General features: G+C 45.6%; 1 protein-coding gene across 1 annotated transcript in view; it reads left to right on the top strand.

The window, feature by feature from the left end:
- BTAF1 (B-TFIID TATA-box binding protein associated factor 1) overlaps positions 1–26,080 on the top strand; it is a 620,170-nt gene that overhangs the window by 322,952 nt on the left and 271,138 nt on the right. The window contains 3 exon segments of the mRNA XM_030204965.1: positions 9,385–9,505; positions 10,153–10,257; positions 25,409–25,558. Coding sequence (XP_030060825.1) covers positions 9,385–9,505; positions 10,153–10,257; positions 25,409–25,558 — 376 coding nt within the window.

The raw sequence follows: 26,080 nt of genomic DNA on the forward strand, positions 1-26,080 counted from the left end.
ACCAAAACTTAAACCTTCCAATCTCAGAAACGCTAAAAATCCTTGGAGTCACTATCGACCGCCACCTAACACTCGAAACTCATGCAATCAACACAACCAAAAAGATGTTCTACTGCATGTGGAAACTGAAAAGAATAAGACCATTCTTCCCAAGATCCGTCTTTCGCAGCCTAGTGCAATCCCTCGTACTCAGCCATCTGGATTACTGCAACTCATTATACGCAGGTTGCAAAGAGCAAATACTGAGGAAACTTCAAACAGCCCAGAATACAGCAGCCAGACTCATCTTCGGAAAACCAAAATATGAAAGTGCAAAACCCCTAAGAGAGAAGCTACACTGGCTTCCACTCAAGGAACGCATTACTTTTAAAGTATGCACATTAGTCCACAAAATCATTCACGGTGAAGCCACAGCCTACATGTCTGAGCTAATAGACTTACCACCCAGAAACGCTAAAAGATCATCCCGAACTTTCCTCAACCTCCACTTCCCTAATTGCAAGGGCTTGAAATACAAGACGCTACACGTGTCAGCCTTTTCTCACATGAGCACGCAGTTCTGGAATACACTGCCGCACAACCTGAGAACGATCTACAAGCAAGCCTCCTTCCGCAAATTATTGAAGACCCATCTTTTTGAAAAAACCTACGGAAAGAACCAAAACACATAAAATCCACACCCAATGTCTATTAATGCATCAATACATCCACTCCCGAACTCTCATCCCCCGTAACCTCACCTCACTCATTCCTTGACTCACAGAACTATTTCTACCATATGTCTTCTTATCTTGATAATGCCCTGTTAGCTTCCCTTTGTCTCCTTCCTATGTTTCAAAGTTTTGTTCCATTGTTATATTCCTTAACGACACTTTGATTGTCTCACATAACTCTTTCACAATATAATCCATAACCAAGTTATAATGAATTGTTTCTCCGAGGACAAGCAGGCTGCTTGTTCTCACTGATGGGTGACGTCCACGGCAGCCCCTCCAATCGGAAACTTCACTAGCAAAGGCCTTTGCTAGTCCTCGCGCGCCCATGCGCACCGCGCATGCGCGGCCGTCTTCCCGCCCGAACCGGCTCGTGTTCGTCAGTCTTCTTTTGTGTGCACTCGGGACGGTCATGTTTTTGCGCCGTTTCGCGCCCCTCAAAGTTGACCCTCGCGCGTCTTCGCTATTTCAAAAAAAAAAAAAAAAAGAGAGACCTTTCGGTCTTGTTCCTTCCCATGTGTCCAGTTTGTTTCCCCGACGTAAGTTTCCTTTCGCTTTCGGGGTAGGCCTTTTTTGGGGCCTCGGTACGGGTTTTTTCTCTCCCTATTTTTGGTGCCCTTAGTCACCATTACGAATTTTGATTTCGCCGGCGTGATTTTTCCGCCCTTGTCATCGAAGTCTTCCAGCGGCTTCAAGAAGTGCACCCAGTGCGCCCGGGTAATCTCGCTCACTGATAGGCACGCGTCGTGTCTTCAGTGTCTGGGGGCTGGGCACCGCCCGCAGGCTTGTAGTCTTTGCGCCCTTTTACAGAAGAGGACTCAGGTTGCGAGATTGGCCCAGTGGAACGTGTTGTTCTCGGGCTCTTCGTCGACAACAGCACCGGGGTCATCGAGTGCATTGATGTCGGCAGCATCAAGACCTTCGACCACGGCATCGACTGCATCGAGGTATCGACCCTCTACATCGTCTGTACCGAGACATCGAAAGGCTGCGTCGGCATCGGTGGTACCGGGACCTCCACTGTTGCTGATGTCGTCGGACGGTGGTGCTTCGACCGGAGTACAGGTGAGGGCTGTCCATTCCCCTGCTGGTGGCGGTGAGCCTTCGGGTGGGTCTCCCCCTACCCTGAGGGCTCCTGCAGTACAGCCCCCCCGAGACCGACCTTCTTCGGCCTCGGCCCCGAGGAAGCGACGGCTGGATTCTGCGTCCTCCTCGTCGGTACCGGGAAGCTCCAGTGACATGCTTCGTTTGAAAAAATCAAAGAAGCATCGACACCAGTCTCCTTCCCGCATCGGTATTGAGAGCTCTGGGTCGCCGAGGGAGTCGGCACCCAGTAGGCATCGACACCGGGAGGACCGCTCACCCTCTGTTCAGGAGGTGTCGATGCGCTCCACCTTGGACAGGCCGGAACAGCCTCCACGCCCGGAACAGACTCTGACCTCGACGCCTGCATCGGCTTCCATGTCTTTCGCCACAGCCGCTCTGCACGAGAGTCTCCGGGCCGTTCTCCCAGAGATCCTGGGAGAGCTGTTGCGCCCTTCCCCTCCGGTACCGGGGGTGCTTGCGCCACCGGTACCGTCGAGTGAGGCGCTGGCTGGCCCCTTGCCCGGGGTGAGGTCTCCGACATAGCGGTACCGACTGCGGTCGCCTCCCAGGAAGGCTCCCCGACGACGTCGGCGGAGGGAGCTTCGCCGGTGCGGGCGAGGGAGTCTACCTCTCGACGCTCCCACCGTGGCCGTGTTTCCACGGAGTCGAGTCGGGCACGGCTTCAGACACAGGTCCATGAACTGGTGTCTGATACCGATGGTGAGGCCTCGTGGGAGGAGGAGGAGGACGTCAGATATTTCTCTGACGAGGAGTCTGATGGCCTTCCTTCTGATCCCACTCCCTCCCCTGAAAGGCAGCTTTCTCCTCCCGAGAGTCTGTCTTTTGCGGCCTTTGTCCGGGAGATGTCTACGGCCATCCCCTTCCTGGTGGTTGTGGAGGACGAGCCCAGGGCTGAAATGTTTGAGCTCTTGGACTATCCTTCTCCACCTAAGGAAGCGTCCACAGTACCCATGCATCATGTCCTAAAAAAGACATTGCTGGCGAACTGGACCAAGCCTCTAAGTAATCCCCACATTCCCAAGATCGAGTCCCAGTACCGGATCCATGGGGACCCAGAGCTGATGCGCACGCTGTTGCCTCACGACTCTGGTGTGGTGGATCTGGCCCTAAAGAAGGCTAAGAGTTCTAGGGAGCATGCTTCGGCGCCCCCGGGCAAAGACTCTAGAACCTTAGACTCCTTTGGGAGGAAGGCCTACCATTCTTCTATGCTCGTGGCCAAAATTCAGTCTTACCAGCTCTACACGAGCATACATATGCGGAACAATGTGCGGCAGTTGACAGGCTTGGTGGACAAGCTCCCTCCTGAGCAAGCCAAGCCATTTCAGGAGGTGGTCAGGCAGCTGAAGGCGTGCAGAAAATTCCTGGCCAGAGGGGTATATGATACCTTTGATGTTGCGTCCAGGGCCGCTGCTCAAGGTGTGGTGATGCGCAGACTCTCATGGCTGCGTGCCTCCGACCTGGAGAATAGGATCCAGCAGCGGATTGCGGACTCCCCTTGCCGAGCGGACAACATTTTTGGAGAGAAAGTCGGACAGGTGGTAGAGCAGCTCCACCAGCGGGATACCGCTTTCGACAATTCTCCCGCCGGCAGCCTTCAGCTTCTATCTCCTCAGGTAGACGTTTTTATGGGGGAAGGAATACTGTTCCCTACTCTTCTGGTAAGCGTAGGTACAATCCTCCTTCTCGACAGCCTGTGGCCCAGGCTAAGCCCCAGTGCGCTCGCTCTCGTCAGCAGTGTGCGCCTCAGCAAGGCCCCACGGCTCCCCAGCAAAAGCAGGGGGCGAGCTTTTGACTGGCTCCAGCAGAGCATAGCCGACATCAACTTATCAGTGCCGTGCCGGGCGATCTGCCGGTCGGGGGGAGGTTGAAAGTTTTTCACCAAAGGTGGCCTCTCATAACCTCCGACCGTTGGGTTCTTCAAATAGTCCGGCAAGGATACACTCTCAATTTGGCCTCGAAACCTCCAAATTGCCCACCGGGAGCTCAATCCTACAGCTTCCAGCACAAGCAGGTACTTGCAGAGGAACTCTCCGCCCTTCTTAGCGCCAATGCGGTCGAGCCCGTGCCATCCGGGCAAGAAGGGCTGGGATTCTATTCCAGGTACTTCCTTGTGGAAAAGAAAACAGGGGGGATGCGTCCCATCCTAGACCTAAGGGCCCTGAACAAATATCTGGTCAAGGAAAAGTTCAGGATGCTTTCCCTGGGCACCCTTCTTCCCATGATTCAGGAAAACAACTGGCTATGCTCTCTGGACTTGAAGGACGCCTACACACACATCCCGATACTGCCAGCTCACAGGCAGTATCTGCGATTTCAGCTGGGCACACGTCACGTCCAATACTGTGTGCTACCCTTTGGGCTCGCCTCTGCGCCCAGAGTGTTCACGAAGTGCCTGGCTGTAGTAGCAGTGGCACTTCGCAGGCTGGGAGTACATGTGTTCCCCTATCTCGACGATTGGCTGGTGAAGAACACATCTGAGGCAGGAGCTCTACAGCATGCAGATGACTATTCGCCTCCTGGAGCTACTGGGGTTTGTGATAAATTATCCAAAGTCCCACCTTCTCCCAGTGCAAAGACTCGAATACATAGGTGCTCTGCTGGATTCTCGGACGGCTCGTGCCTATCTCCCAGAGACGAGAGCCAACAACTTGTTGTCCCTCGTCTCTCGGGTGCGAGCGTCCCAGCAGATCACAGCTCGGCAGATGTTGAGATTGTTGGGCCACATGGCCTCCACAGTTCATGTGACTCCCATGGCCCGCCTTCACATGTGATCTGCTCAATGGACCCTAGCTTCCCAGTGGTTTCAGGCTGCTGGGGATCTAGAAGACGTGATCCACCTGTCCACGAGTTTTCTCAAATCCCTGTATTGGTGGACGATTTGGTCCAATTTGACTCTGGGACGTCCTTTCCAAATTCCTCAGCCACAAAAACTGCTGACTACGGATGCGTCTCTCCTGGGGTGGGGAGCTCATGTCGATGGGCTTCACACCCAGGGAAGCTGGTCCCTCCAGGAACGCGATCTACAGATCAATCTCCTGGAGTTACGAGCGGTCTGGAACGCTCTGAAGGCTTTCAGAGATCGGCTGTCCCATCAAATTATCCAAATTCAGACAGACAACCAGGTTGCCATGTATTACATCAACAAGCAGGGGGGCACTGGATCTCGCCCCCTGTGTCAGGAAGCCGTCAGCATGTGGCTCTGGGCTCGTCGTCACGGCATGTTGCTCCAAGCCACATATCTGGCAGGCGTAAACAACAGTCTGGCCGACAGGTTGAGCAGGATCATGCAACCTCACGAGTGGTCGCTCAACTCCAGAGTAGTGTGCCAGATCTTCCAGGTGTGGGGCACCCCCTTGGTAGATCTCTTTGCATCTCGAGCCAACCACAAGGTCCCTCAGTTCTGTTCCAGACTTCAGGCCCACGGCAGTCTGGCATCGGAGGCTTTCCTCCTGGACTGGGGGGAAGGTCTGCTGTATGCTTATCCTCCCATACCTCTGGTGGGGAAGACTTTGTTGAAACTCAAGCAAGACTGAGGCACCATGATTCTGATTGCTCCTTTTTGGCCGCGTCAGATCTGGTTCCCTCTTCTTCTGGAGTTGTTCTCCGAAGAACCGTGGAGATTGGAGTGTTTTCTGACCCTCAATCCACAGGACGAAGGGGCGCTTCTGCATCCCAACCTTCGGTCTCTGGCTCTCATGGCCTGGATGTTGAGAGCGTAGACTTTGCCTCTTTGGGTCTGTCAGAGGGTGTCTCCCGTATCTTGCTTGCTTCCAGGAAAGATTCCACTAAGAGGAGTTACTTCTTTTTATGGAGGAGGTTTGCCGTCTGGTGTGACAGCAAGGCCCTAGATCCTCGCTCTTGTCCTACACAGACCCTGCTTGACTACCTTCTGCACTTGTCTGAGTCTGGTCTCAAGACCAACTCTGTAAGGGTTCACCTTAGTGCAATCAACACATACCATTACCATGTGAAAGGTAAGCCGATCTCAGGACAGCCTTTAGTTGTTCGCTTCATGAGAGGTTTGCTTTTGTCAAAGCCCCCTGTCAAGCCTCCTACAGTGTCATGGGATCTCAATGTCGTTCTCACCCAGCTGATGAAACCTCCTTTTGAGCCACTGAACTCCTGCCATCTGAAGTACTTGACCTGGAAGGTCATTTTCTTGGTGGCAGTTACTTCAGCTCGTAGAGTCAGTGAGCTTCAGGCCCTGGTAGCCCAGGCCCCTTACACCAAATTTCATCATAACAGAGTAGTCCTCCGCACTCACCCTAAGTTCTTGCCAAAGGTAGTGTCGGAGTTCCATCTGAACCAGTCAATTGTCTTGCCAACATTTTTCCCCCGTCCTCATTCCTGCCCTGCTGAACGTCAGCTGCACACATTGGACTGCAAAAGAGCATTGGCCTTCTATCTGGAGCAGACACAGCTCAACAGACAGTCCGCCCAATTGTTTGTTTCTTTTGATCCCAACAGGAGGGGAGTGGCTGTGGGAAAACGCACCATATCCAATTGGCTAGCAGATTGCATTTCCTTCACTTACGCCCAGGCTGGGCTGGCTCTTGAGGGTCATGTCACGGCTCACAATGTCAGAGCCATGGCTGCGTCAATGGCCCACTTGAAGTCAGTCACTATTGAAGAGATCTGCAAAGCTGCGACGTGGTCATCTGTCCACACATTCACATCTCATTACTGCCTGCAGCAGGATACCCGACACGACAGTCGGTTCGGGCAGTCAGTGCTTCAGAATCTGTTCGGGGTTTAGAATCCAACTCCACCCCCTTAGGCCCATGTTTATTCTGTTCCAGGCTACACTCTCAGTTAGTTGGATAAATTGTTAGGTCAATCTCAGTTCTGTCCTCGCCGTTGCGAGGCCCAATTGACCATGTTTGTTGTTTTGAGTGAGCCTGGGGGCTAGGGATACCCCATCAGTGAGAACAAGCAGCCTGCTTGTCCTCGGAGAAAGTGAATGATACATACCTGTAGCAGGTGTTCTCCGAGGACAGCAGGCTGATTGTTCTCACCTACCCTCCCTCCTCCCCTTTGGAGTTGCGTTTGATCATTTTTGCTTGTCATTCAACTGAGCGGGAACGGTCACGCACGGGCGGGAAGACGGCCGCGCAAGCGCGGTGGGCGTGCCCTGTGTGCGGGACCGCCCGCGAAGTTTTGTTCCGGTTGGTGGGGGCTGCCGTGGACGTCAACCCAGTCATGAGAACAATCAGCCTGCTGTCCTCGGAGAACACCTGCTACAGGTATGTATCATTCACTGTACATCCCACCAGTCTATGGATTGATCTGCTTGATGATATGGAAGGTAAAATTATGTATCATACCTGATAATTTTCTTTCCATTAATCATAGCAGATCAATCCATAGCCCCTCCCGGATACCTGTACTGTTTGTTCTAGTTCAGTTATATTTCAGGTTCAAGTTTAGACTTCAGTTCCTGTTCAGGAGGACTTCGAGTTCAAGTTCTTCCACTTGGATTTCCCTGGAGTTGGGACAACTTTGTGTTAAAGTGAGCTGCTGCTTCTTTCCCCCCGTTTCGACGGTGGTTGGATTCATAACTAAATTATGCCAGTGCTCATTCCCGCTTTGTGCAGTAGTAGGGTAGCTTTGTTTCCCCTCTCGCTTTGGCGGTGATGGGTTAAGCCAGCTCCTCCCGCGGTTGCGGTAGGAGGACATGCCAGTTCCCCCCGCGTCGGCGGGTGTGGGTGCCCCCCTCCCCCCCCCCCCCCCCCCCCCCCCCCCCGCTTCGGTGGTGGTTGGGTGGCAGAGTGTCCCTTTGTGGGTGTAATTCTCTATGTTTGGTGATTCCTGCGGATGGAGCTTTGATATCGACTATACTGAGGATTTCCTGGTAGCACATGACCACATATAGAGAGGCAAAAGATTGCTCTCTATCTCCACCTGCTGGTAGATGGACACAACCCACCATTCTGTGGATTGATCTGCTATGATTAATGGAAAGAAAATTATCAGGTATGATACATAATTTTACCTTTTAGAGCATATTTCTCACTATCATTTCATGGGCCCCTGGGTGTCATTCAATTTCCTCTTATGCTGTGCGGATGTCTTATACAATTTCAGAAGAGTTAAACTCTTCTTCCTCCACTTTCTCTACTGTAATTCGTTATATTTAAGTCTACCTGCCTCAAAATTGTGAGCTGCTGCAGCCCAACCTGTTTCTAAGTGTTCACATTTTCAACATATTTACACCGGTTTTGCATGAGTTGCATTGGTTACCACTTGAAGAGAAAATTTATTTTAAAATATTATTTTAAATGTATAAACCACAGAAAATGACTGTACACATCTGTTTTCTATATTAAAAATTATATATGCAAAGTTATGTGCTTAGATCAAAGGGGTTCTTCCATTTAGCTAGTCCAGCATTAAGGAAGGTGCATTTAGAGGAAACAAGGGATTTGTTTTAATTAAAGGCCCAATGGTGTGGAATCAGTTCCTTATGTATATCAAATATGGATACAACAAAGTTTAAAAAAATTTGAAAAAAGCTATCTGTCCTTGCTTACAGAGGAGTTGATTAAAAATGGACATCATACAGTAGGCATGAATATAAATTTGAAAAGTAATGATAAACTGACGTGTTGTAGAAACTTAAAGCAAGAAGAGGTAGATTACAATGGGAATGGTAGTTTTATTTGTAAGTAATTTGCATTGTATTTTATGTTTTTGATGTGTTTTTACTGTGTCTTTTTAGGACTAGGTATGCCATTTTGTTCTCTGTTTAGATATAAGCAGTATATAAATTGTTAAATCTTAAATACCTGGGCAATATACTTAAAATTGTTGTGGTATGGTACCTTTTCTCATAAAACCGCAAAATAGTCACCACCTTAGATGTGCTTTTGGGCAGAAACATAAGAAATCGCCAAAAATCTCAAATTCAAAAAGTACAAAAATTACTAAGTCTTCCTATTTCCTTGGGATACACTGGTGCTCTGTCCTCCACAGCGCAGGTTGGAACTTCCAAAGCAGTTTAGAATTATGCACCTTCCAGGACCTCTAAATTCTTCAGGAATACCAACACCATCTGCTTGGATCTCAGGCAGTCCCAGCTTCAGACCCTCTGTGCTCTGTCCTCCTTTCAAAACATATTTTTATTCCCTGTTAGGCCATGCCAATCTGGGACAGTATTTCTCTTAGTTGAATGCCTAGCTATCCAAAAGAGGCAGTTCTCTCTCCCACCTCTGATAACCCAGGGCTTCATCAGCACTCTAGCCAATCACTGGCACCCCTCCCCTCCCCCAACAGACAGAATTTTCTGACAATGCTTTTATACTTCCCTCCAAATACATACAGGGAGCACCCTCGTTCATTGAAGGGGTACCCTTAGCCCATCCTGCATTACATCACTTCATTATTCTCAAAAGTTTGGAGCCAAGGGCTTCAGAAATTTTCTCCTTCTAAAGATAGAAGACCATTCTGTGGCTCTGCTACATATGTGTTTAGTAAAGGTCAAAGAGAACAGTATACACTTGTTTGGTATTAAGGTGTCATAAATTATTTGATACAGTAAAATATAAATTTTGTTTTATATTTACAGTATTCAGCAGTCACTCACAATTTTAGTACCACGTGTTTGGCCCTTTTTGCGCCATACTATTTCATCTGTACGAAAAGCAGCATTAGAAACCTTGAACACGCTGTTGTCCACACAAGATCAGGTGAGCATTGATGCCTGTATAAATGTTTTTTTTGATGATTCATAATTACTACTACTACTATTTAGCATTTCTATAGCGCTACAAGGCATACGCAGCGCTGCACAAACATAGAAGAAAGACAGTCCCTGCTCAAAGAGCTTACAATCTAATAGACAAAAAATAAATAAAGTAAGCAAATCAAATCAATTAATGTGAACGGGAAGGAAGAGAGGAGGGTAGGTGGGGGCAAGTGGTTACAAGTGGTTACGGGTCAAAAGCAATGTTAAAGAGGTGGGCTTTCAGTCTAGATTTAAAGGTGGCCAAGGATGAGGCAAGACGTAGGGGTTCAGGAAGTTTATTCCAGGCGTAGGGTGCAGCGAGACAGAAGGTAATCTGCATTACTTTCATAAAGCGTCAAATCTGCTGTAATTCTGCCTTTGTTCTGGAAAAATTAAGCAAAGGTGAGGGTCAAGTGGCACAGACTTGACTGGTTGTAATAGTAGTTTGTCTTTAAATTTTTTGTTTTCTGCTTTTTCACCATCAGAAAAGCCATAATATGTGGGGAATTGGCTCGATAGTCTTGGGGATGGCTATCCCTACAGAGGGTTATAGAATCGGGTTTTGTTTATTTTTTATTGTGCTGATAATCTATTCTCCATTGTTTTTAGAGCTGTTCAGTCTGGCTAACCCCTATTCTACAAGATATGTTGCGACACATTTTTCAGTCATGTATTCTGGAAAGCAGCCAAGAAATACTAGACCTTATTTACAAGGTATGATTTTATTCATTTCTACAAAAGAGAAGCAAAAATAAGCACCCATTCAATTGCTATGCAAACTATGAAAAGGGTCTTAAAATGCAAATATTTGTTTTGTTGGGATTTTTTAACTGCATGTACGAACGGATTCACCCAAGACAGTGTACAGTGGTACAGCTTGACATAAACCTCTTTCTTTAGTTAATAGCATAACAATAGTACAATGATCAAATATAAGCATAAATACAATTAGAGAGAAACTTGTAAACATGCATACTGAATCCTAAAAATAGGAATAATGTGATAAAGTGCCAGAAATACACTATTAACTATTAAGGGGGTTTGGTCAGATTCCTGAGGGAAAAGTCCATTGAACATTATTAATTTTTTTTTTTTTGGTGGTGGTGGGGGGGGGGGGGGGGGGGTGGTGCCGGGTTTTTGAAGCCTGGATTGGCCGCTGTCGGAGACAGGATGCTGGGCTTGATGGACCCTTGGTCTTTCCCAGTATGGCGGTGCTTATGTACTTATGTAGAATATGATAAATATCAAATACAGAATGTAGTATCTGCCAAAATGATCTCATAGAAAATTTTTACCACTTTTGCTTATCTCAACCCATATTTAACTTTATCATTTATCTCTAGTTGCTAAATCTTTAAACATTTGCACAGCTGTCACTAATTTGTAGGCCAAAGTTCTCCAGGTGTTTCTAGAAAAAGCTGCTGTATGACAAGTGAAACAGAAAATTATACTTAGTATCAAATTTTAGAATACAAGGAAGTAAATTTTCTACTTTCACCATAGTCACCAAATGATCTTTGATCCTTCTACCTGATTTTCTTTCTTGGCTGCTACTACACACTGAGCAGAGGATTTCAACTTACCAACAGTGACACCTGGATCTTTTTCCTAAGTGGTGACAAACTAATGTGGAACCTTGCATCATGTAGCTATAGTTTGGGTTGCTCTAATCTATATTCATCACTTTGCACTTGCTTACATTATATTTCATTTACCATTTGTATGCCCACTCTCATAAGGTCATTTTGCAGCTTCTCACAATCCACTTGTGATTTAACAACTTTGGATAACTTTTTCTAATCAGCTAATGTGATCACCTCCCGGTTCTGTTTTCAGGCCATTTATAAATGTGTTTTAAAAAGCAGCGGCCTCAACACAGATCCTAGAGGAACCCCTTTATTTATCTTTCTCTGTTGAGAATATTGTCCATTTAACCCTACTCTGTTTTTTTGGTCTTTTAACCAATTCTTAATCCACAATAGGGCACTTTCTCCTGTCCCATAACTTTATTTCCTTAGGAGCCTTCTTTAGAATCCAGATACACAAAATCAGCTGACTTTATCCATATGTTTGTTCTTCCTGCCATAAAAGAAAAATGTAGCAGATTGGTGAGATAAGATTTTCCCTGGCTAAATCTGTTGGCTTTGACCTGTTAATCCATGTATTTCTATATTCAGTAATTTTGTTGTTTTTTTTTATAGCAGTCTCTACCATTTTGCCTGACACCTCTGGACCCTTTTTAAAAACTGGTGTTACGGTGCCACCCTCCAGTCATCAGATGCCATGCTTGATTTTAAAAGATAATTGATCTGCAGTTTCATATTTTTAGTTCTGTCTGTACTCTGGGGTGTATACCATCTGGTCCATGTGATTGCTACTCTTTGGTTTAATTTGCCCTGTTACATTTTTCAGAGATTTTTCAGTTCCTCTGGTTCATCACTGTTGAATACCATTTCTGGCATGGGTATTTCCCCCCACATCCTGCTTAGTGAAGATTGAGGCAAAGAATTCATTCAGTCTTTCGACTATGGTCTTGTTCTCCCTGAGTGCCCCCTTTACCCTTTCAACCAACTGATTCTCTTCTTTTTTCAAATGTACCTACAAATGTTTTATGTGAATTTACCTCTGAGGCAAGCTTCTTTTCAAAGTCAATTTGCCTTACTTATCAGTGCTTTGCATTTGACTTGCCATGCCATGTGCTGTTTCCTATTATCTTAATTTGGATCCTCCATCTTCTGAAGGATGTTCTTTTACTTCTAATAGCCTCGTTCACCTCTGTTTTTAAATATGCTGGCCATTTGACCTTCCTCCCACCTTTTTAATACTTGGAATATATTTTTGACCATTTCCCCAATTTATCATAGTTTCCTTTTTGAAAGTTAAATGCTAACCTAGTGGATTTCCTGTATGTACTTCAGTTATTAACTCAAATTTGATCTTTTTATGATCATTGTTGCCAAGTGACCCCAGCACCTGTTACCTCTTGCATCAAATCATGTGTACCACTAAGAACTAGATCCAGAATTGCTGTCCATATTGGTTTCTGAACTAGATGCTTATTGAAACAGTTCTTTATTTCATCTAAGAATTTATGCACCCAATATTGGAATAATTGAATCACTTTTATTATTTTGTTACCCAATTTGTTAGCCTCCCTAATTTCTAGCAACATTTCAGCATCTATGTGTTCATTTTGGAGTTACAGGCTCTTTGATGTTAGGAGCCCTTCTAGGTTATATCATAGGAAAATATTGTGCTATGTTCAGTCCCTTCAGTTCCACTGATAAGGGAGGTGGGAGAGATGGAAGATGCAAGAGATGGATGACACAATGTGCCTTTTATCAGTTGATTGGGTGGTGGATTTTTTGGTGGTATTCTCAAAAGAACTAAGGACCTTTGGTGATCAAACCATCTTTTTGTGTTTGAAGGAGCTGGGAAAGGGGAGGTGGCCTCTAAGATAACTGTAGTCCTTTGGATTAAGGAGGCCATAGCATCAGCATACATCATTTGGGAATGCTTGGTGACCACAACCTTGAAAGCCTAGGCAGAAAATAGTTTTCCTGTCGGAAAATTTGCAGGATGGCCACTTGTTTGTTGCTGCATTCATTTGTATAGCACTATAGACTTGCAGATTAATTGAGAAGTGGCCTTTGGGCCTTGACTATTGATGGCATGCTTGTCTGGGTCGCCCTCCTTTGGTTGATTTTGCTTTGATACTTTCCATGTGTCCGGATTGTTCTGAAGGTATGATGGAGAAATTAGATCTTACCTGTTAATTTTGTTTCCTTGAATCCCTCCAGACCAGTCCAGAACTCAACTGTAATTAGAACTAGAAGTCGAGAAGGAATATGTTAAGTGGAGCTGGGGGTAGGGGGTGTTGGTCGTATTAGTCTGTCTTCTTCAGGCTGCAGAATAACTATAATATCTAAGGAGTTTGATTATCTATTGTTTCTGTCATGGAACCCAGGATGGTGAGCCCTTGGGCTGCAGCGGAGAAGTCCCATGGGGTGGCGCAGAGCAGAGGTGAACCAGGCACTGAATACAAACAGGATACCAGACGTCAAATAGACAGAGCACACTCAAGACAAGCAACAAGTACCACCAGAAAAGGGAGATAGACCACTCAGGTGGGCCTCACGGCCGATCCGGACCCCACTCATACAGCGTCCAAGCGTGCGGGCCTCACGGCCGAACTGGAACCGAATCATACCAGAGGGAAGGGAAAAGAAACAGAACGGAATCTCTTGAGCAAGTATTACTCAAGCAGTGCATACGCACTGCACTAAATAGAGCCACAAACAAGGGGTCAAAAGACCCTACACACAGGCACAAAGAAACTGAAGGGGAAGAAACAACCCCACTAGACTCGCATGGTAGGAACCACAAGTAAAAGATAAGAAAACCACACAGGAAGGCAGCACTGGACTGGGCTTAGAACCCCAGCTATCAATGAATAGTCCTTAACAAGTGAAACAGACATCACACAGAGGGGTAGCTCAGGGCTGAGCTAGTATAGTCACAGCAACAGAAGAACCACCCACTCAAACAGAATCAGACAGAGAGGATGCACAGGACTGTGCTTGTAGACACAGCTAAACGGAAGAAGCAATCCACTCAAACACAACCAGAAACCTCACAGAGAGAAAACTCAGAAAGCACACAGGGAACTTTCAAGACAAGGCCACACAAAGAAACACTCACAGCTATGCCATACAGAACTCAAGGATAAGGGAAGCCACTCATAGGAATACACAAGGCTGGCCACGCAGCAGTCAAGGGTAGAGGGGAGCCAACTGTAGGAATACACTCTAAGCTGTACCATACAGCACTCATAGGAACACTCTAGGCTGTACCATACAGCACTCAAGGTAAAAGGGAAGCCACTCATAAGAATACATAAGGCTGGCCATACAGGACTCAAGGGTAAAGGGAAGCCACTCAAAGGAATATATGAGGCTGGCACGCAGCACTCAAGGGTAAAGGGGAGCCAACTATAAGAATACACTCTAGGCTATACCATACAGCACTCAGGGAAAAGGGAAGCCACTCATAGGAATACACAAGGCTGGCCATGCAGCACTCAAGGGTAAAGGGGATCCAACTATAGGAATACACACTCTAAGCTGTACCATACAGCACTCAGGGAAAAGGGAAGCCACTCAAAGGAATACACTCTAGGCTATATCATACAGCACTCAATGGAAAAGGGAAGGCACTAATAGAAACACTCTAGGCTGTACCATACAGCACTCAAGGTAAAAGGGAAGCCACTCATAAGAATACATAAGGCTTGGCCATACAGGACTCAAGGGTAAAGGGAAACCCTCATAAGAATACACAAGACTGTGCCACAGTGTCAAATAACAGACACTAGAGATAAAGGGAAAAGCAAGTAAATAGGGAAAGCTGCCTGTACATACACAAATCAGATAAGGAGCAATGCTCACAAGAATCAGGAGACAGACCCAGCAGACCAAGAGTTAAAGCAGGCTAAAGGGAAGAACTGCTTCTAAAACACATCGGAAAGAAGCAGGGCTTACACTGCAGTCAAAGGTTTAAAGAAACAAAGGAAAAAACAACAATGTTCTTACCAGAAATCAGCCAGGAAAGGAAGGGAAAAGCAGGCAGAGACAGAGTACACCCAGCTGCATGGGAGCAAGGGAAGCAGCTAGGCTGTAGAAGCAAAGTAATCAAGAAAAGCAGCTGGGCTGGCAACAACCGGCTCTCTGAACAGTGAAAGGTAACAAGGGAAACCACACAAGGAAACAAAACAGGTTTAAGCTAGAGAGCCTAGAAACAAGAAAGGAATCTATTCAGGTTCAAACCAGAACCACACACAGAACACAACTTTGCTTGAGGAGCAAAGTTAAGACAAGTTATCCATACAGGTTTAAACCAGAACAACACACACAAAAACAGAAGTGGGCTTTGCTTGAACCACTCACACAGGGTTCAGGGCTGTGCTGAAAGGCACAGCATAACAAGAAGACCAGTTCCCTCAGAATCACACAACAGTACAACAAGAAAAAGGAAAATAGACCTGTTGCAAAGGCAACGCAGGAAAGCTCCCTGGGTCTTTAAAAAGGAGTAGGCTGCTGATGTCATAAGTAGGAAATGAAGCAGAAGCAGGGAGACCAAAGCGAGGCTTGGCTTCAGGGACACCAAAGTGAGTCTTGGCTAACAGGAAGAACAACAACAGGAAAAAAGGCAGACTGGAGATGTCACAGAGCTAGATACAGAGAAACAGTAGGTCTGAACATAAGGGCACAGCCACAACCATGACAGTTTCTTTGCCCCTTGGCGATGAAGGAGGTTAGTTGCTTCATTTTGTTAGGGAAATACTGGCTGATTATGGACTACACAGGACCCTTTATAACAGGGGTTTCCAATCTCTGCCTTTGCCAGGTTTTCAGGATTTCCCCAATGAATATGCATCAAATGGTAACATCAAGACTGGATTACTGCAGTGCACTATACAATGGTCTGACTACAAAGGGCCTGCACCAGCTCCAGCTGATTCAGAAAGCAGCAGCAAGACTCATAGAAGGTTGCAAGCGACATGACCACATTACACCATTTTTGCAAAAACTTCACTGGCTACCAGTATAATACAGGGCTAAATTTAAAACTCTGTCTGATCTTCAAGGCCCTGAAAGGAAATGGCCCTGAGTATCTGAAGAACAGGATGATCCTCCCCACACCGCCAAGGACACTAAGGTCCTCCCAGGGACTTTCACTAACCACACCCTCACCAAAAGACATTACACAATGCGATACCCGCAAGCGAGCATTCTCCGGAGTAGCCCCCATACTCTGAAATGCACTGCCTGAAAGGCTCCGCTTAACACATCTCTACTTTAGGATGCAGGTGAAGGCTTGGCTCTTCAACCAAGCCTTTAATGGAAGAAGTAACTAACTTGTTAGTCTTACACACACACACACACACAAGGAGTGACTCGGGCTGCACATACTGCAGTGGGACATGTTTATCCACTCCTACTCTAGCTGAGATAATATATGCCCTGATTATAAGGTATTGGTTTAGCACTTACATCAAAAGTCACTTTTTTTTAAATATAATTATAAATAATGTAGCCTCATAAGCTCCCTGAGCTACTGGATGGCCTAATACAGCGGTGTGCATCAGTTTCGGGGGTGCTTGCGCCTACCCTGCCTATCGTTGTGGCCCCGCTTGGCCCTCAGCTTGCAGTGCAGCATCCAGCTCCAATGCCACTTGTGTCGCTGATGTCGACTGCCACCCAAGCTAGCACTCCCTCAGCGTCGGTGGAGGAAGCTTCGCCAGATTTGAGGCAGGAACCGACTTCTTGACACTATTCTCAAGGGCATAGTTCTTCCACATCGAGGCAGGTTGTCTCGACACTCCCATCAGGAGATATTGTCTGACACCAAAGAGGAGCTCTTATGGGACTCAGAGGTGGATCTGAGGTACTTACCTCTGATTCCTATGGAATTCCCTCTGAACCCTCCCATCCACCTGAAAGGAGAAAGTCTCCTCCAGAGAGCCTTTCATTCCCTTCTTTTGTTAAGGAAATGGCTGATGTTATTCCCTTTCCTTTGGAGGTGGAGGATGAGCCCATGGCCAAGATGCTCAAGGTCCTGGACTACACGTCTCCTCCTAGGGAGGCTGTGACTAACCATCTCCACGAGGTACTCCAGGAAGTCCTTGTTAGGAACTGGGAGTCCCCTCTGTCGGTCCTGTTCATGCCCAAAGAGATCGACACCCAGTATGGGATTGACATTGCACCTGGTTTTGATAAGCCTCAGTTGCCTCACAACTCCGTGGTGGTGGAATCTACTCTCAAAAGAGCCAGGAGTTTCAGGGAATATGTCTTGGTGCCCCCAGGTAGAGAAACTAGAACCCTGGATTCTTTGGGGAGGAAGATGTATTAGGCTTCAATGCTCATCTCCCGAATACAGTCATACCAGCTCTTCATGAGAATCCACTTGCGAAACTCTGTGCGCAAGTTGTCGGACCTGACTGAGGCGCTCCCCCCGGAGCAGGCTGAGTCACTTTGCCAGTTGGTCAAGATGCAGAAGGTGTGTCGCAAGTTCCTTGGCCAGGGGCACTTACAACACTTTTGATGTGGCATCCAGGATATCTGCCCAGAGTATAGCAATGCGCAGACTCCCATGACTATGCATTTCTGACTTGGAACTTTCTGTTCAGCAGAGGTTGTCAGATGCCTCATGCTAGGGGAATAACCTTTTTGGGGAGAAGGTTGAGCAGGTCGCAGACCAAATCAAAAAGCATACTGATACCATCTCATCTCTCTTCCGCCGTTTGCCTTCTGCATCAACCTCTTCTGCTAGGAGGACTTTTTTTTGTTTGTTTGTTACATTTGTACCCCGCGCTTTCCCACTCATGGCAGGCTCAATGCAGCAGGCAATGGAGGGTTAAGTGACTTGCCCAGAGTCACAAGGTGCTGCCTGTGCCGGGAATTGAACTCAGTTCCTCAGTTCCCCAGGAACAAAGTCCACCATCCTAACCACTAGGCCACTAGGCCACTCCTCCACTTCTGCTAGGAGGACTTTTTGCCAGCTAAGAAGGAGTACCTATTTCTATCACAGGCGTAGTACAACCCCTTGGCTCGCCAGCCTGTTCAGGCTCAGCCCCAGCTCGCTCATTCATGTCAACAGCGTGCGCCTAAGGCCCCTGAGCTTTTGACTGGCTCCAGCACAGCATAGCCACAGTAAAAGTGCCCATCCCGGAAGACTTGGTGGTCGAGGGGAGGCTGGATTTTTTTCCACAAAAGGTGGCCCCTTATAACCTTGAACAGGTGGGTTATTCAAATAGTCCATCTTGGATACACACTCAATTAATATTGAAAACCTCCAAATTGCCTACCAAGAGCTCATTCATTCAGCTCTCAGCACAGGCGGGTACTTGCAGAGGAGCTCTCAGCCCTTCTGAAGGCCCATGTGGTCAAGCCCGTTTCACCAGCAGAGGAAGGGCGGGGATTCTATTACAGGTACTTCCCCATGCAGAAGAAAACAGGGCGGAGGCGTCCCATCCTAGATCTAAGGGCCCTGAACAAATTCCTAGTGTGAGAAAAGTTCAGGATGGTTTCTCTGGGCACCCTTCTCCCAATGATTCAGAAAAACAATTGGCTATTCTCTCTGGACTTATAAAGGATGCATATACTCGCATCCCAATACTGTCAACCCACTGGAAGTATCTTCTAGTTCACTTTCAGTAGTTTATGTTGCCTTTTGGCCTCATGTGAGCTCCCAGGATCGTCACCAAACATCTAACAGATCTCCCAGATCTCAATGATTGGCTGGTGAATCCTCTTCAGATGGAGCTCAGAAGTCCATGTGAATGACTGTTTGCGTGTTCGAGCTACTAGGGTTCATTTTAAACTATCCCATCTTTTCCTTGTCCTGCGATATGGAATTCATAGGAGTCCCGCTCGATACACAGAAGGTTCGAGCCTACCTTCCGGAGACAAGAGCGAATACTCTTCTCACACTCACTTCCAAGATTCGAGCATTGCAGCAGGTCACAGCTCGGCAGATGTTGCGATGATTGTGCCACATGGCTTCCACAGTGTATGTTGCACCCATGGCACGTCTTCACATGAGATCAGCTCAATGGACCCTGGCTTCTCAGTGGTATCAAGATGTCATCCAGGTTTCCCAGAGCTTGTGCGCTCTCTTCGGTTGTGGTCATTTCGATCCAGTTTGACTCTGGGACTACCATTCCAAATTTCTCAGCCACAAAAAGTGCTGACGATGGATGCTTCTCTGGATGCTTCTCTCCTGGGATGGGGGGCTCATGTAGATGGGCTTCACACCCAAGGTGTTTGGTCCACCCAGGAAACAAATCTTCAGATCAATCCCCTGGAGTTCTGGGCGATCTGGAACGCTCTAAAGGCTTTCAGAGACTGGGTGTTTCATCAAATTGTAGTCATTCAAACTGACAATCAGGTTGCAAAAGGGGGGGGGGGGCACCGGATCACGCCCTCTATGTTAGGAGGCTGTCTGGATGTGGCATTGGGCTTGCCAGCATGGTATGTTCCTTCGAGCCACTTATCTGGTGGGCAAAAACAATACCCTGGCAAACATACTGAGCAGGATAATGCAACTGCATGAGTGGTGTCTCTATGTGAACATAACCTGCAAGATCTTCCGTGCGTGGGGCACCCCCTCAGTGAATGTTTTTGCCACCCAGCTTAACCATAAAGTTCCTCAGTTCTTTTCCAGGCTTCAAACGCATGACAGACTAGTGTAAGATTCCTTCCTCAGTTGGGAGACATATCTTCTGTATACGTATCCTCCCATATCTCTAGTGATTGTGTTAGTGCTATACTGGCTGCGGCAGATATAGTTCCCTCTTCTTCTGGAGTTATCCTCTGAAGAACCATGGAGATTGGAGTGTTTTTTGACCCTCAGTACACAGAACGAGAGATCTCTTCTATATACCAACCTCCAGTCTCTGGCTCTCACAGCTTGGATGTTGAGAGCCTAGAATTTGCTTCCTTTGATCTTTCGTAGGGTGTCTCCAGTTCTTGCTGGCTTCCAGGAAAGACTCCACTAAGAGGTGCTATTCTTTCAAATGGAGGAGGTTTGCCATCTGGTGTGAGAGCAAGGCCCTAGATCCCCTTGCTTGCCCTATACAGACCCTGCTTGAATACCTTCTACACCTATCAGAGTCTAGTCTCAGGACCAACTCTGTAAGAGTTTACCTTAGTGCAATTAGTGCTTATCAGCAAGTAGATGATAAGCCATCTCTAGACAGCCTTTAGTTTGCTTCATTAGAGGTTTGCTTTTGTCAAAGCCCCCTGTACTTGTTGCAGGTTTTCTGATCGCCCATCCAGTCTACTAACTTTGCATTGTCCACCTGCATCTTCCACATCTGCTACTGTACCTACACCATGTTTTCCTCCTGCACAGAAATCCTCTGCTCTACTTCAATAATGCAGTGAGTTTGGGAATTGAACCTGTCTCTGATCTTCTCCGTCAGACTGTATTTTATTTAATCTGTCATTCAGCACAGCAGACGATGCATGAGATCTCTTGCACCATTTCCTCTGTGATTTTTGCCACCACTCTGTCCCCCTCCACAACCTGATTATCTTAAGGAACGGGTGTCAATAACCATTATCAGTGAGCTTATCTAACGCGCTTGTATGCCTGATTAACCAGGTGGGATAGCTCTCTGTATAAATCTTCTGGGTATCTCCTGGGCTTATCTCGTGTATTCATCAATGGCGGGACAGTCTGCTCAGCCAAAGGAACAGGTAGTGGGTCTTTCAGAATGTCAGATATGGTCATATCTAAAAATGAGGCAAACTACTCTGAGTCAAATGTAGGTAGTTCTTGCAAGAATTTAGCCATGCAAAATACCAACAGTACAGAGAGGTACCAGTCCATAAAACAAAAATATTGTCTATGTACCACCTAAAGGTTCAAATTACCTCCTGTAATGCAATGTAGGTAAAAATCACAAATTAGCCATGTCAGGGCCATTGTGTCCCCCATGGCTGTACCTTTTAATGTGCAAACATTTCATGTCAACAATTAAAAAGAAATAATAATTAAAGGCTTAATTAGCTAAATGAAAGAAAATTAGTAGGAACTCTCTGGCTTGTTTTGATCTAAGTGCAAAGATTATTGAATTCCATCTCCTGAGGAATATTTGGATATAAAGCCTCAGTATTGATGGTTAGCACCAAAACGTCCTGAAAGGTTCCATCATAAGTTTCAAGGTGGGATGATATTGCTGAAATCATTGATACACAATGGTAGCTGGAATACAAAAGGCTGCAAGAATTTATTTATCTACATAAGTACATAATGCCACACTGGGAAAAGACCAAGGGTCCATCGAGCCCAGCATCCTGTCCACGACAGCGGCCAATCCAGGCCAAGGGCACCTGGCAAGCTTCCCAAACGTACAAACATTCTATAAATGTTATTCCTGGAATTGTGGATTTTTCCCAAGTCCATTTAGTAGTGGTTTATGGACTTGTTCTTTAGGAAACCGTCTAACCCCTTTTTAAACTCTGCTAAGCTAACCTCTTTCACCATGTTCTCCGGCAACGAATTCCAGAGTTTAATTTTGCGTTGGGTGAAGAAACATTTTCTCCGATTTGTTTTAAATTTACTACACTGTAGTTTCATCGCATGCCCCCTGTCCTAGTATTTTTGGAAAGCGTGAACAGACGCTTCACATCCACCTATTCCACTCCACTCCACTCATTATTTTATATACTTCTATCATGTCTCCCCTCAGCCGTCTCTTCTCCAAGCTGAAAAGCCATAGCCTCCTTAGTCTTTCTTCATAGGGAAGTCGTCCCATCCCCGCTATCATTTTAGTCGCCCTTCGCTGCACCCTTTCCAATTCTACTATATCTTTCTTGAGATGCGGCGACTCAGAATTGAACACAATACTCAAGGTGTGGTCACACCATGGAGCGATACAACGGCATTATAACATCCTCACACCTGTTCTCCATACCTTTCCTAATAATACCCAACATTCTATTCACTTTCCTAGCCGCAGCAGCACACTGAGCAGAAGGTTTCAGTGTATTATCAACGACGACACCCAGATCCCTTTCTTGGGCCATAACTCCTAACGTGGAACCTTGCATGACTTAGCTATAATTCGGGTTCTTTTTTTTCCCACATGCATCACCTTGCACTTGCTCACATTAAACGTCATCTGCCATTTAGCCGCCCAGTCTCCCAGTCTCATAAGGTCCTTCTGTAATTTTTCACAATCCTGTCGCGAGTTAACGACTTTGAATAACTTTGTGTCATCAGCAAATTTAATTACCTCGCTAGTTACTCCTATCTCTAAATTATTTATAAATATATTGAAAAGCAGCGGTCCTAGCACAGACCCCTGAGGAACCCCACTAACTACCCTTCTCCATTGTGAATACTGCCCATTTAACCCCACCTATTTGCAGGCTCAATGTTGCTTATATAGTACCGTAAAGGCATTCGCCAATTCCGGTATGAACAAATACAAAGTGATGTTGTGGTAGAATAAGGTTCATGTGTGACAAACGCATTAGAGAATTGTAGTGAGGAAGAGTTATTTTATGTCCATTATGAGCTTTGGTTTCGTTGTGTTGCAGGGTTCAGGCATTTAAGTTGGGTTGGTAGGTGTATGCTTTTTTGAAGAGATTAGTTATTAGTAATTTCCGGAAGTTTAGGTGGTCATATGTTGTTTTCACGGCTGTTGGTAATGCTTTCCATAGTTTTGTGCTTATGTAGGAAAGCTGGATGCATAAGTCTCCTCCACTGCTAACTCCACGCTTCGCTCCTTTTCTCTCGCGGCACCTTATGCCTGGAATAGACTTCCTGGACCTATACGTCTAGCTCCATCTCTACCTGTTTTCAAATCTATGCTGAAAACCCACCTTTTCACTGCTGCTTTTAGCTCCTAGCCACAATTGCCCTCCCCCTGTCCCTGCCTCTCTTCTCACCCATTACTTCCCTCACCCGTAACTGTCTTGTTTGTCTGTTAGCACTATACAAATGCTAATAAGTTGATTTGTATTTGAGTCCTTTGCAGCTTGGGTAGTGGAGATTTAGGTATGTTCGTGTTGACCCTGTTGTGTTTCTTGTTGGTAGGTCTTTGAGGTCTGTCATGTATCCCGGAGCCAGTGCAGTTTTTCTCGGAGGGGTTTGGCGTTTTTAAATTGCGTTTTTCCAAATATAAATCTATCTGCCGTGTTTTGAGCGGTCTGAAGTTTCTTTATGATTTGTTCTTTGCATCCCGCATAAATTCCATTGCCGTAATCTGCGTGGCTTAGCACCATTGATTGTATCAGGTTGCGAAATGTTTCCCTTGGGAAGAATTGTTTCAGGCGTTTGAGCTTCCACATTGAGTGGAACATTTTCTTTGTTGTAGATTTCACTTGGTTCTCCAGTGAGAGATTACAGTCGATTGTAACGCCGAGAATTTTCAGGCTGCCTGTGATTGGAAGGGTGCAACCTGGGGTGTTTATGTTTGTGGGTTTGTACGTATTGTATTGGGATGAAATGATGAGACAGTATGTTTATTCTGTGTTAAGTTTTAGTTGGAATGCATTTGCGCATGAGTCCATGATGTTCAAGCTGAGTTTGATTTCGTTGGTGATTTCTGCCAGATCATGTTTGTAAAGGATGTATATTGTGACATCGTCTGCGTAGATGAAAGGGTTAACGCCTTGGTTGGATAGGGACTTGGCTAGTGGGGTCATCATTAGGTTGAAAAGGGTCGGTGATAGTGGTGAACCTTGAGGTACTCCGCAATCTGCTTTCCACGGTGATGATATGTTTGAACTTGATTTCACTTGATATGTTCTGGTGGTTAGGAAGCCCTTGATCTGGAGGAGTGGCCTAGTGGTTAGGGTGGTGGACTTTGGTCCTGGGGAACTGAGCTCGATTCCCACTTCAGGCACAGGCAGCTCCTTGTGACTCTGGGCAAGTCACTTAACCCTCCATTGCTCCACGTAAGCCGCATTGAGGCTGCCATGAGTGGGAAAGCGCGGGGTACAAATGTAACAAAAATAAAAAAAAAATAAAAAAAGTATATTTCCGCCAATCTCGAAGTAATCTTGGAGTCTTAGTAGTGTTTTATGATTTACCATGTCAAACGCACTGGACATGTCGAATTGGAGGAGAAGTATGCTTTTACCTGTTGCTATTTCCTGCTTGAATTTGGCGAGGAGAGTAATTAGTACCATTTCAGTGCTATGTAGGGGGCGAAATCCTGATTGTGACTCATATAGTATTGTGAATTTGTCTGTATAGTCATTAAGTTGTTTGGTTACTACGCTTTCCATCAATTTGACTACCAGTGGGGTAGATGCTACTGAGCGGTATTTAGTGATTTTGTTTGTTTTTTTTCTTGGTGTCTTTTCGTATTGGGTTGAGTAGGATGTTGCCATTTTCCTTAGGGAAGAGACCTTATTGAAACAAGTAGTTTAAGTGGGATGTGAGGTCCACTATGAAGCGGTGGGGGCGGATTTTATTAGGTAACTGGGGCAGATGTCCAATTGACAATGAGTGTTTGAGCACCTGTTAATCGCCTGGGTAACAGTTTCAGCTGTGAGGAGAGCGAAGTTTGACCAGGTTTGATCCGTAGGGTATTCGCCAGGGGTTGGGTCCAAACTGTTGATGACGTTATCGATATCTGTGTTGTCCTGAGGTAGAGTTTTACGTAAGTTTGCAATTTTTTAATTGAAGTATTTAGCAAGATTGTCTGCAGATGGGATGTCTATATTGGTTGTGGTGACTGAGGTGATGTCTAGTAGTTTGTTCACGAGTTGGTATAATTTCATCGTGTCTTTGTAATCCGGCCCTATTTTAGTTTTATAGTATTACCTTTTAGTCTGTCTTGCGTATTTATATTTTCTTTGTATTTGTTTCCATGTGTTGAGTGTGTGTTCATCTTTTATTTTTTTCTATGCACGCTCGAGTTTCCTGGATTGTCTTCGTTGAACCACGGTATCGAGTTATGTTTCATGGATTAAACAAAGACACGTTATTTGAAATAATCGGATGCCTATGAAGCATTTGTTAAATTTTGATGTTTATTAGGCAGTATATATAATGCAGGACTAATAGGATACTGAACTTAAAAAATTGTAACTTTGTGTGATTAAAAATGTTGCCTGAATCTTTCTGCCACCTGCTTGGTTTCTGAACTCAACAGTAAGGTCACACTTGAAGTATTGGGCAATTGGTGGTCAGTTTCTGAGAGATGGTGGTGATGGATGCAGAAAATTATTAGTTAAACATATTCATCTATTATCTGTGCTATGACATTGTTTTAACTCACTTTTTCAGTGTATGCTTTGAGATGAGAGAGTGTGATTTTTTTTTTCATTTTTTCTTTTTCCAGGTATGGGTGGAGTTAGTAAACAAGGCATCTGTGCAGTATGTGGTAGCAGCTGCTTGCCCTTGGATGGGAGCCTGGCTTTGCTTAATGATGCAACCTTCTCACTTGCCTATTGATTTGAACATGTTATTAGAGGTGAAGGCCAGGTCAAAGGTATGGAAAGGACTATGTTCAAAATTGTCTATTCACTTTTAAATTATAGAAGCAGAACACAGTATGGCAAAATGCTTGTTAATTTAAAAAGTCATTGAAACCTATTTCATTTATTTCCACTTAAACTGCATAAAAGTAAGAGAAATTTCCAATTTCTATGGTCTAGTGCAGTGGTTCTTAACCCAGTTCTCAGGGCACACCTAGCTAGTTGGAGCTGCAGGATACTCTTGGTGAATATATATATATATATATATATATATATATATATATATATATATATATATATATATATATATATATATAAAATAGATCGTATGCAATGCAGCACATTGCCTCCATGTTATACAAGTCTATCTTATTCATAGTCATAGTAGATATGCTGAAAATTTATGGGATGTTTCCGCATCTGGAGTCTTAATTGCCATATTTAATGGATATTTGATCTAATTCTTGAATGTTTTATTGTAACTCCCAGAATTATTGTTTCTGGTTTTCTTTGTTTGTGTAACCCGCCTTGAATTG

This window comes from Microcaecilia unicolor, chromosome 5, assembly GCF_901765095.1.
Source record: "Microcaecilia unicolor chromosome 5, aMicUni1.1, whole genome shotgun sequence".
Taxonomy (NCBI): domain Eukaryota; kingdom Metazoa; phylum Chordata; class Amphibia; order Gymnophiona; family Siphonopidae; genus Microcaecilia; species Microcaecilia unicolor.